The sequence below is a fragment of the Dromiciops gliroides genome, chromosome 3, assembly GCF_019393635.1.
Source record: "Dromiciops gliroides isolate mDroGli1 chromosome 3, mDroGli1.pri, whole genome shotgun sequence".
In the NCBI taxonomy this organism is placed as follows: domain Eukaryota; kingdom Metazoa; phylum Chordata; class Mammalia; order Microbiotheria; family Microbiotheriidae; genus Dromiciops; species Dromiciops gliroides.
The window spans coordinates 471631786-471645302 of NC_057863.1; the positions used below are offsets into that span (position 1 = coordinate 471631786).

General features: G+C 32.9%; 1 protein-coding gene across 6 annotated transcripts in view; it reads right to left on the minus strand.

Moving 5' to 3' along the window:
* The window catches only part of NBEA (neurobeachin), a 764716-nt gene that overhangs the window by 272792 nt on the left and 478407 nt on the right, over positions 1-13517 (minus strand). For all 6 annotated transcript variants that reach the window (XM_043991721.1, XM_043991715.1, XM_043991718.1 and 3 more), the window contains one exon: positions 11302-11426. In XM_043991721.1, the coding sequence (XP_043847656.1) occupies positions 11302-11426 (125 nt within the window). The remainder of the gene's footprint in view (positions 1-11301; positions 11427-13517) is intronic.

A 13517-nucleotide genomic window follows, 5' to 3' on the forward strand; every position in this document is an offset into this window, starting at 1 on the left:
ATAAAGATTGCAAACACTGTCCTTAGAAAGAATCGGTGTAATACCCAACAAATCAAAAACTGGTTGGGAAGAAAATTTATTTGTGATCATCTCTTTTCAGAAGACATGTTGTACTAAAGTGTATATCTGGGCTTCTCAATCCATTCATCAATAAATTAACAAGCAAATACCACCAACCAGATCTTTCTTGAATTTGAAAATGTAAATTATATTTAAAGCTGAATCAGTCAGAGCCTTCATATTCTTGTTTTTCTAAGAAAATTTCAAAGTATTCTAAAGTAGGCTTCTCTAATTTTAATAAACATACATAAAAATAAAAGAATATATAATACAAAAATATTTAACATAAAATTCCCTGTTGGCATTTTCAACTTCATCTAAAGAATAAGTGACAACATTCTTCATACTTTAGAATTCACAGTACAATATATCTAGTTGTTGAAACTATTTGAAACTCTTCTTTTTTTCTAAGATTAAATAACATAAACCAAATAGTGTTCTTCCCTTTTTTCACTTCCATAAGATTCTACCGAGAATTAATTAAAGTAAGTACAGCAATAACAATGAAATAACTTAGAAAACTGAACAGCAGAGTATTTCAGTATATTAGAGCTGGTCCCCTGATAAAAAACAAAAACAAAATAAAAATGAAAGCCAACTAACCAACACAATATAGCTATCCCTACATACTACAAGTGGGTAACTGAAGAAATTAAATTATATATGGATAATTTTTACTAAAAATTACCTTTGCCTGAAACGTCCAGAGGCATTTCATTTGACATTTAGATACTGCTTATGTGGTGAAAATACATTAGACAATTTAATCTATTCTGTATGAGAAATTAATAGCCAATTTTTGATCACATATACTAATGGAAAGGAAAAGAGAATTAGAAGGAACCCCAAACAAAGGGGATTCCCAAATTATTTAAATGTAGCTTTGAAATGCCAGCCATTTCTTTTATCAATGCAAATCATAACCCCTAAGTTCTAAAGCAGATGGTTTGGGTGAGTTACTATAGCTGAAAAAATGAATTTGGGAACTAACACAGTAATAATAAGCCTCTCCAAATTTTGTTAAAATCTGAAGATAAAGATATAATTGTTGTTTGTCCTTTGATCTCAAAAAGGAACATGACATTGGGGTGATGTCATGACTTGCAGTGAATTGGATTTAAGTGAGGGAGGGCTATGCAAGGTCAGCAATCTCACTTTTTCTTCCAGAGCCATCCCAGTCCAGCAGCAAGATATATATATTAGGACAAGTGGAGATGGCTCTGGATGTTTAAGGCAATTGGGGTTAAGTGACTTGCCCAGGGTCACACAGCTAGTAAGTGTCTGAGGTGAGATTTGAACTCTGGTCCTCCCAACTTCAAGGCTTGTGCTTTATCTACTTTGCCACCTGACTGCTGTATAGATATAAGGGCAGCTAGGTGGTACAGTAGTTTCCTCATTTGTAAAATGAGCTACAGAAGGAAACGGCCAACCACTCCAGTATCTTTGCCAAGAAAACCCCAAACAGGTTCATGGAGCCAAATTCTACAGAAATGAATGAACAACAAAGAATAAATAATAAATTGCTAGGTGCCTAACTAGACAGCAGTCAGTTTGCCTGAGGGCACTTTTTATGGCCACTCAAACTTAAAAGCAGTCACCCTAAACAAGACCAATGAACACCCTTTCTCCACCTATTTTTTCAGCTACCTGATGTTGCCTGATAACTTGGCACAACTCTACCCCAGGCCTAACCTCTATGGACAATGATATTCATATTCACTCCTAAATTACAGACACATTCTCTGCCATTTCCTCTGAATCCCAATGATTCAGAATCCCTGGATGCCAGGGTTCAAACACTGTTTTTGTCCCTTCTTTGATTGCTCCCTTATTCCCATTCCTCTCAACCCAACCCCACCGATATCCCAATCTAAAGCTATCTAGTTAGGTGGTGCAGTAGATGGAAAGCTAGGTCTAGAGCCAGGAAAACCAGAGTTCAAATCCAGCTTCAGACACTTACTAGCTGAGTGACCATTGGAAAATCACATAACCTCAGCCTGCATCAGTTTCCTCAACTGAAAAATACTGTCTGCCTTGCAGAGTTGTGAGGATTAAATGAGCTATTTGTAAAGCCCTTAGCATGGTGCCTGGTGCTTAATAAATGCTTGTTGCTTGTTCCTTTTCCTTCCTTTTCCTAGTTTTCCTATCTGTTCTTTCTCAGTTTCCTTTACTGGATCTTTAGGTCAAGCCCATTAACCATGACTCCTATTCAGTTAACTCCAATGATTCCCTACTTGCCTCCAGGATCAAATATAATTTTTTTTTTTTGGTTTGGCTTTTCAGTCCCTCCATAATCTGGTGCCTTCCGACTTTTTCACTCATCTAACATGTTACATCCACCTCACACCCTCCCACATATTCTGTGGTCCAGTGATGCTGGCTTTGGTGTTCCTTGTCCTAGACACTCATCTCTGGACACTGCATCCCCCAGCTCCAGGCATTTTCAGACTGGAACTCATCACTGCCTAACTTCCTACAAATCTCAGCAAAAGATATACCTACCCTCTGAAAGAAGTTTTCTGATCCCTCTTAATGCTAGTTCCTTCCCTCTCTGATTATCTCCAAATTATCTTGTTTGTACATAGTTGTTTTCATGTTGTCTCCTTCAGCAGACTGTAAGTTCCTTGAGAGCAGAAACTATCTTTTGTCTTCCTTTGTATCCTGAGCAATTAGCACAGTGCCTGACACACAGTGGGGGGTTTAATAAATGTTTGTTAATTGTCTACTTGACACCTTTTCTTCCAGTTTTAATTCTATGATTCTGTTCTTTTAAATTATAAATATCTTTGTGTTTATCAATAAGAAATCTTAGTGTCCTTTATAACCACTTTAATATTTTTAATTTATTCTGATATACAAAAGATTTGGGATGAAAAATGCTATCTACCTCCAGATAGAGAACTGATGGACTCGGACTGCAGATTGAAGCATTTTTTCCTTTATTTTTCTTGCTCTACCCCACCCCACCAAACCTTGGACTATAGGTCATGTAGAAATATGTTTTGCATGACATTATATGTATGAATACTGATTTCTTGGGGGAAGGGTAGAGGGAATGACAGGATCTGAAACTGAAAAATAAATAAAATTTAAATATTCTGAGATCTAATTTATTATCCTACAGCTATAGTTTTTAGAGACAAATGAAATAAACTTCAATGAATGAATTATCAATATAATCTATATAACAATCAACTACTGAATATAGCAATCATATGTATTAAATAATTTGTACTTATTTTCATTAATTTCTTTGAGCTCTAGTCTTGTTCATTTTGAATGATCAAATTTGAAATTAATCTACACAAGTTTTTGAAGTGTCTCAGTTTATGTCAACTTTGAAACCTCCTAGGAATGAGAAGACCTGGGTTCTTGCCATAACTGTACAACTTCCTATACTAGGAGTTCAGAAAAGTTTCCTGACTCTTATTTAGCTTTAGCTTCTCCACCTATAAAATAAAGATGTATTACCTATCCTGCAGAGTTGATAAAAATATTATGAACACTAACTGAGATCACTTTTGTGACACGCAACATAATTAATTTTCAGTGTACAGCATTTTGAGCATCAACAAATTCAATAAGCAGAAAGATTTTTTTTTTACATAGAGGAAATGAAGTATTTTGTTTATATCTACTGTAATTTAATAAATCTAGGTAGCTAGTCTGGGAGAATCAGAACCTAACTTCCTTATTCATGAACAACATATTTTCTAGTTTGAAATAATTGGATAACAGCCTAAAATGCTCATTTTGTTACATGTAAGATTTAGATGAAATAATCAAGATAGTTATTGCCTACATTATTGTTAAATTTTTTGAAAAGCCAACTTCAAATTTGTGATGTATTTGCCTCACAAATAGTATATATTATCACTCAAAATTGCTCACAATCACTTAAATGCAAAATTAAGCACTAAGAGGAGATTAGAAATATAACAATTCCAGTCTTTTTAAACTCAGTTATTTTCTAAAGTGTTTTCTATGTGACTAGAGAGTAAGTGCAACATTCTTTCCAGTTTACTACAATGTATCAAGTATGAAATAAGGTAAAATTTCCAGGGTCTAAGTAAAGGTGTATGTTAGTATTCTGAACATTAATGAAAATTCCATGGAAATAGCAGTGATTTCAAGTGGCGAACACAATATACAGATCAGTTATGCTTGCAAATAATTTTAAAGGTTGAATAATAACAGAAGAAAATACCTAACCCCAATAGTTATTGCTCAATGGAAAGGACATCAAGGACACTTGCAAGTAAAAAAAAACTGGATCAATATTAACGCGATTTTCATTTCATGCTTCCCCAACTCCAGTAAGCTGACAATATACTCTGATTATGTGAACTGGCTGAGAGTAACATAGAAAAGGTTATTAGAGCAAGAGGTGGAAATGGAATGCACTTTTTATATTGACAGGTCTGCTAATAGAGTATACTGATTTTCAAAGACATGCAATGCATTTTTACAATTTGGTTCTGACAGCAAAAAAAAGGAATTTCATTTATTTCTAATTCAAAATATTCATATGTAAGCAAGATTTCTTAGGACAGACCACCAAAAAGGATGTTCATAAATAGCAAATGTTTTCAATAGAAAAATGCAATTAAAAAAGGTGAAAGAAAATATGATTGAATTTAAATGTAGCACTACGTAAGTATGAAATGTTAATGCAATAATCTTCTTAATAGAGTGAATATAGAAAAATGCATTCTATGCTTTTCAAAGGAAATTTGATAAACCGTGCTTTTAAGAATATATATGATAGCAAATATGGAATCTTTTTGCATTTAGGACTGGATGTTATTTTGGTAGGATTTTGATTAGCTACCTAGTAAAGAATTTTAAAGAAAAATTTAAAACAAGGTTACATTATACAGAAAAATAAAACCACAGTTCTTACTTGTGAAAGAAAATCTAGAATGCTCTGGGATTCAGTTTCTCCATCTATGAAATAAATGTGTTAACCTAGCTGAATTCTAAAGTTCCAGGAGCAATAAAACACAAATGATAACAAATCCATTTTTAAAAAATAGTAATGTATAGGTCAGTTGATACACCTAGATTGTAAAAGCCAAGACTATTGGTTCTTAGCATGGCCTATTGGTTTTTGTTGGTTGCCAGGATCTAAGGAGAATAAACATAATAGATGGAGAGTATTTCACCTTCTTTGTCTAGTTGAAAACTCTCCCTGAGGGGTAGCTAGGTGGTACAGTGGATAAAGCACTGGCTCTGGATTCAGGAGGTCCTGAGTTCAAATTCGGCCTCAGACACTTGACACTAGCTGTGTGACTCTGGGCAAGTCACTTAACCCTCACTGTCCCGCAAAAAAAGGGGAGAAAAACAAAAGAAAAGTCCCAGAAAACTCTCCCTGAAACATACTGACAGGGATGGATGACTTCTATCAGTCTTCTTCATTATCAGAGAGATTATTTTTTTCTGTTAAAATTTAGAACGTTGGTATATGAAAAGAAAATGAAGGTCTAATTCAGCTGGTAAAAGTTTAATATAACAGGATCACAGATTTAGGGCTTAAAAGAAACTTCAAGGCCACCTACTCCAATGACCACATTATACAGGTAAGGAAACCGAAGCCCAGAGGGTAAGGTGACTTATCTATCTAATGTCACGCAAGTTGTTGAGCAGCAGAGGTCATGAAACAACCTGAGGTCCTTTAATTCCAAATACAGAACTCTTTCCACTATACATCTGTGCCCTGACTGAGGTAGGATTATAACCAAGAGGATTTAATAGTGTTGAATGATGCCTTCCCAGATGAAGAAGGGAGGGATAGTCAGCAAGGGGCTGGGGGTGGTGCAGAACACTGATGTTAATAAGTACTTACTGGCATCCACCCTCCATGGAGACATGAGATAGGACTAAAAACAGTACACAGGAAAAAAAAATATATATATATATATATATATATATATATATATATATATATACACACTTACTAGCTGTGTAACCTGGGGCAAGTCATTTAACCTTGGTTTGTATGTATATGCAGCCAAAAAAAAAGCTGCAGGAGGTCTTAGAGTAAGGAAATGCAAAGAAGGTACCCTACTTTGATCCAGCATCATTTTCTCCTGTTGTGGTTGAGGAAAGTAAAGTGGCTACTCATCCTAGAGCTGCCCAAATAATATTCCTAAATCATGGGTCTGATCATACCATGCTCAAAAAGCTCCAGTGGCTTCCTTTTGCCTCTAGGATCAAGTACAAATTCCTGTGTCCTAGCATTTAAAGTCCTTCACCCTATGGATCCAGTGCTGAATGTGGAGCTGTGAAGGCCTGAGTTTAGATCTGGTCCAGATACTTACTAGCTGTGTAGCCTGGGACAAGTCATTTAACCTTGGTTTTGCCTCAGTTTCCTAATGTGTAAAACTAAACAACTTGACTTGTGGTTCAGTAAAATAGAGAACTAAGCCTCTAAGGTACCTTCTAGCTCTAAATCTATAATACTCAGATCCTAATTTTCCCAGATTTATTATATATTACTCCTCTTCATATATTCTCTATTCCAGACAATCTGATTCTACTTGTTCCTCTTATGTGATAGTCTACTTTCCTCCTTCATGTCCTTACCAAGACTGCCATACCCTGAATGCTTTTTCCCTTCACTTCTGTCTCTTGGAATCCCCATTCTTAGATCAGTTCAAGTACTTCCTACCACATAAGCGACTTTGTTAATTCCCTCTCCCCCAATTCAATGCCTACCTCTCCATTATCTTGAACTGACTTTGAATATATTGTGTATTTACTTAATAATAATAACATCTAATACTTATGAAACACTTTTAGGTTTGCAAAGCATTTTACATATATTATCTTATTTCATCCACACTTTGACCTTGTGTAGTAAGGGCTATTATTATCCCCATTTTACAGACAAGGAAACTGAGGCTGAGAGAGTTTAAGTGGCTTGTTTGGCAAGTAAGTGTCTGAGACAGGATTCAATTCATGTCTTCCTGATTTTAAGTCTAGAACTCTATATGGTATGCCTCCTATATGTCTGAATATTTTCCCTCAGTAGAATGTAAACTTCTTGAAGACAGATTTTTTTTTCTTTGCCTCATCATGGTTAAACACAGTACTTGGGAAGCAAAGTAAGTTTTTTAATAAACATGTGCTGCTAGACTAATAGCTAGCTGGTAAAAGAAGCTTTGAAGTTGAATGGCCTTGAAAGCTGAGAAAAACTTTAATGAATCTTTTTCTTTAATGCCAGGGTAAGTGGAATAAATTAGAAAATAATATTCCAGTCAAGGTAAAAGAATATCATATTGAAAATAACTTGATTACAACTTTTGTGGGGAAGGTAGGGCAAAGGCACTGACTTGTATGTTAAGCATATATTTCTTTAAAAAGCTATTTCAAAGTAAGAATTTACAATATTCTTTTGTGTAATCACATTAAGAATGCACTATTAAAGGTGTTTTCATTAAATAAAAAAAATGAGTGGAACAATATCCAGGGTTAATCTAGGGTTTGGAGCTTCAGTAGAAAACTCTTTCTAAATCTCTAAGTATTTAAGAACATTAAACTAAGAAAATGCCACAATATTATAGCAGTGTCTATAAATTAAAGGCTTAGTGCCTTTTTTTTAAAAAAAAATTGGAAATGGGAGGAGGTAGGAGGAATAAGTCTATGGAACTGAGTGCCAACCTTAAAACAGGATATGCTAACAACCATTATAAACAGATTTCTGTTACAAAAGTAATGGTAAGGATTAAACCAGTTCCTTTGTGAAGACATTGCTATTAAATACAATCCAATGAGCTGATTTCTATAATTTGAAAATATTCACTTCTTCAGATACCTATAGCCATGGTTTTGGTGTGGATGTTTATTTTGTTAGAACATTTGTACTGTTTCTATAAAACTGGTATCTTATTCTGCTATTTAGAGTTTACATAAGCCATCCTAGTTATTTTAAGAGACTGCAAACACTGCAGGATGATGAAAAGGTCTATGCATCTATGATATACCATGGATTAAAAAAAGTAGTCAAAAGGATATTTCCCTGGGTCATTTTTTCCTAATTTATGTAATTTGATTTTATTAGAAACCTTTAACCTATAATCACATCTAATGCTTCAACCCAAATACAAATAAAGTAGCTAAAAACAATTTAACATAATAGAAAAAAACACTATAATAAACTCAGCATTATACAAAAAAAAATTCTGTGCCTTCTCAATGGGGGAGGAGAGAATATTAAATTTAAAATTTAAAAAGAACAAATGTTAAAAATTATTTTTATATGTAATTGGGGGAAATAAAATCTTAAAAAAAGCTTGGAAAAATTATTTTATAGTCCTTGAAAATTAAAAATGATGTTTAATGAGCAGACATGACTGACAGTTGTCAGAGTAACCTTGTCAACTCTTTTTTTCTTTATATACCCATGAATAGCTAAATTTTCTATATTACTTTCTCAAATGTGTATATAACCAAATTAAATTTTTTGCTCCAGATAATTCTTATTCCTTGTTGATTAAAAGCACTACATTATTAGAGTAGCCATATATGTATGTACACACATACATACCATCAATATAGATTTAATTTCAAATCTGTCATACAGAAGCTTTTTACTCATCAAGGTCATATTTTGATGGCTTCACAAGCTCAGATAAATCAGGTGTTAAACAGATTCATCTCTGAGGAACCTACAAACGCTCTCATCTGCAGGCCTCAGCATATCTCATTATTTATTGCCAAAGAAACGACTGATTAACTTTGTCATCATTGCTCTGTGTTTTTTTCCTCCTGCAGAAGTTGCCAGCACTCTCCTGCAATGCCTGATCAAATCTATTTAAGTTGATGCCTCTGATCATAGACAAGGAGGAGCTTGCTGTTTTGGGGGCCTTAATAACACTCTTTTACTATAATATTATGGGGAAGAAATAAAAGCTTAAATGACACCTGACAGTCAACATAGTTTACCAAAATTTAGGAGAAATTGTTCATGCTCCTTTTGATAACTAAAGAAACATCTTCACTGAGTCATCCTAGGCTAGATTCAATTTCACTATACAATGACTTCCAAAGCCTTTCAAAATAATTTTCTCAGTAGTCATCTTGCTCTATGGAAATAAAAAACTCGTTTTTTTCTCATATTTTTGTCCCTCTGTACTTTGAGATTCTCTATAATCAAATAAATTAGTGGTTTTATAGCATTTCATTAGAAAATACACAAATAATGTTTTAAAAAAAGGAAAATTAACATCATGGAAAAAATTACAAGTCTCTAGCTTTTTATTAATCACATTCTAATACCAGAGGCAGAAAGTACATCAAACTACACGCCAAATCTTTCTCACATGACAATCTCATAAATTATTCAACTAATTAGTATTGCAGAAAGGAATTTTTAAAATCTCATTAGTGCTAAAGAGATTTTCTTACAGAAAGAGGTCAACTAAACATTTTTAATATTGTAATTTATGAGAAATATCTGAAAAGTAAATATAAGATAAAATCTACTTTATAACTTTAAAATTTTATTTACACTGCTGAATCTTATTATTTCATCTTTTAATGGGAAACTTATTATCAATACCTCTGTTTTAATGCTGTCAAAAGAGAAGAGTTATTAATGTTATTGTAATTTAGTTCATAGTCAGAAATTCTTATTCCTTCCTAACAAGCTTTAAACGCAACTTAAGGTATAATGCTTTAAAAAGGAAGAGAGGGGAAATGGCTTAAACCATTTTAATGGAATATTCAGTCACATTAAGGCAGTCAAAGCAGTTTGATTCATTTTATTCTAATGTAGGATCCCTCTCTTGCTACCTGATGGATATTAATGGCTGGAAGTGACTGACAAGTATATCAAGCCTCAATGGGGCTTGCTTTATAAAGTAGGTTTATGGCTATATAAATAGTCTATGCTTAAACAATTCCAGACAGCTCTCTGAGGCTTCATACAACTTAGCCAAAATCAAGAAAGATAGAACCTGTGATGTGGAGGACGGACAAAGAGGAGATTGGAGTACTTCTAGGTACATATATGATACCACTGAAGAAGTGGTGCCAAGAAGGTGAACTGCAGTGCTTAATTTAATGAACTGATAACAGGTACTTCTAATTAGAAGCTACATTAATAGTGCTTTTTAGATAATTCATAAGATTAAATACTTTAAAAGTTGGTCCCTTCAGTTGGCTAAACATGTCTCTTGCAATACTATTCTGCTCTTCAATTTCCCAGAAAACCCTTTCTTCAAATAGGCAAATAGCACAAATCCACTTAAGTCCTAAAATATGAACAATAAATGGCATATATATATATTTTACCTTAAATAGAGAAACTACAGATGTTATTTGTATTAAGATATTTACTGATGCTTTGAAGTCCAATAAATAAGTTATATGGCTGTCCATTGTACTGGGTTAATTTTATAACACTGAGTATTTTAGTGAGCATTTAAAAAAAATTATAAGTAACTATTTTATTATGCAATTCTATCAAGGATATAAATGTCATTGCATTAAATCTGTCTTGTGATTTAATTTACAAAGAGATCCTCAGTGATTTAGAACTTTATTCTGCTCTGGATTCAGCAAACCTTTAAGTGTTTACAATGTCCAAGATACTTTGGTAGGTACTGATAATACAAAGAAGGCCCTAAAGACCTCTAAAATCCATGAAATATATGAAAACTGACATAAAAGAAAAACACAAACAAGTATGTGTAAGCACAGATAAAGCAACAACATTGTATTTACTGTATATCAAAGATGTATGAAATATTTGGCTAAAAATACAAATGAGAGATAGACCTGTATTTCTTTCTCCTGAAAAACAAAAAATAGATGAATAAATCTAAACTATGTTCATTTTATCATTAAAAATAAGTCTGATGGTCAGAAAAACAATACGAGTCTATCCCAGATTTTTGACCGGGCAACAATGAGTATAGATTTTGCCACAGTGGCAGGTTTGTAATGGTGACATATGATACCTGCAATGTACAGGAGACCAGTTTTCCTCTGGCTTCAGTTTCTCAAGCTGTAAAAGAGGCTATGATGAAATTTGATAATAATTAACTAGGTCAATACTGTTGACCTATCAAAGACAAATGCTGTAGCCTCTGAGGGAATTTCTGAGTTACCAGAAACACAGAGGTTGTAAAATGGGGAAAAAATCTTTGTTAATTCCCCAAAAACTATGAATTCTCAACCACAGGTAGGCACATAAACAAACTGAAATCTTTTTACATAATAGGTAAAAGTACTAACCATATTCTGTGGCAGCTTTGAGCAAGGCTTCAGCATGAGTAGAACCAAATGCATTGCGAACAAATCTTCTCCGTCTACGCAGGTCATCTTCCCAATAATCTAAGCGCCAGAAATCATGCAGTTGGCTAGAAAGTGGAAATGAAATCCCACAACATAGTAAATATAATATTTATAAGAAATTAATAATTTGAAAAATACTATTTTCTCAAAATTTAGGTTTTTCTACTTTTTCATAAGTCAAATGTGAGAACTTTACAAATATGTCACATAAACATTTGTATGAAAAATATTTTTAAAAACTTACATTCTGCTATATATAGTTCTGCTATTTTGGCATTAATATATTCAACTCTGTCTTCTTCAAAATGCACTTACTACTACTAAAAACATAATCAGCATGAGGTCAATAACAAATGCAGCATCAAATTACAAGTATTAATGGCACAACCTGTTTTGTTTTATAGTGTTTTAACAAGGCTTGTAAATCATAGGATAGACTTCAGTGCAAATAGTTTGCAATTTAATGACTATGGTCCCTGAGTAGTCTGAACTTAGAAGTATAAAATATTGCCCACTTGAATTTTGTGGAGCTATGATTAAAATAATGTGCTGAAATATTCATTGAAATAATTCCCCACCGCCCCTAGCAACCTGAAAAAGTGCAATTTTATTCATTATTAATAATACTGAATTAGCACTGCACCAAAATTCCAGCATGTGGTAATTGTCTTGGTAAATTATTATTCTAACACTAACAGAGTCTTTGGATGATTTTATAGCTTCCAGCTAATACAAACCATTAAAAACCATGACCACCATCACCAGGTTACAATGCCTTTTAACATTCAAAGCTAATATTAAAGGGCCATGAAATACTCCAGAAACTACAATCAATCTACATCCAGTTGAACATCTGAGTCAGTATTATCATTTTGATCTTCAAATCAATATAAAGAACCACCTTCCTGAAAGCCAAGACTTAACAATATGATTTTATATAATTTTCTGAATATTTGGCATAAGAGAACATTTATACTCTCACTTTATTTCTGTGCTTTGTTAATAGTGGTTTCGAGAAAGCATACCAAACTTCTAATCAGTCAATCAATAAATATTTATTAAGTGCCTTCTATGTCCCAAGCATTCTGCTAAAATATACATGGTATATTTTGTCCTGAATGATTTTGGGCTTTGGGGGGGTTCAGTTTATAAAATTTATGCTGAAAACATATGATTTTAATAAGTTTGGGGGGAAACACACAATTCTTTGTTTTGTGTGAACAATAATGGGTCATATATGAATTTAAACAAAAATTCACATCTCAGAAATACTATGATTATAGCTTTTCAAAGTTTACTTTATACCATTTGAAGATATTTTAAAATAGCAAAAGACTGAAAAAAATTAAAAAATAACTTCCCATTTATAAGCATTTGACATGCAAGCAGCATATTAAGGTGTTTTTTTAGAATTTATTTTTTTTTAAATAGTTATTTTAATTTATTTTATTTTTGGTAGGCCAATGGGGGTTAAGTGATTTGCCCAAGGTCACACAGCCAGTAAGTATCAAGTGTCTGAGGCCAGATTTGAACTCAAGTCCTCCTGAATCCAGGGCTAGTGTTTTATCCACTGCACCAACTAGCAGCCCCAGCATATTAAGTTTTTTACTGTTTCTTTAAATCATAATGGAGTCAGCTATTTTAGAGCTTTCAAGGGATTTTACAAACTCATTCTAATTTACTTGTTACGTAGGAATTTATGGTTTAAAATATTTTCCTTTTTATTGTGATTTATGTTTCCTTCGACAAATTATTAAATATAAATAGTAATTCTGTCATTATTCATTAAGTAGGATCAATTCTTCTGAATAAACAGGGACATTCTTGACCACATTAAATGTTGGTTATAATGATGTCAATGGGATTTATAAACATTTTTAGTGAAATTACATGATAATAAGGTAGTTACATCTAAAAGGGGTCATAAGCAGGCATATTTAGATATAATAATATATATTCTAGTGGACAATATTAGAGTAATGTTCTAATCAAGAGATGTACATATGTGTATGTTTTTATACATAAACAGTTGAACTTTAAAAACCCATTTTTTGTATGTTCAAAGGAATTACCCTCTATTGTGATATCACCTTTTATACTTGTGAAGTTGATTTTTAAAAATAAATATTTTTATTTAAAGTTTTGAGTTCCAAATT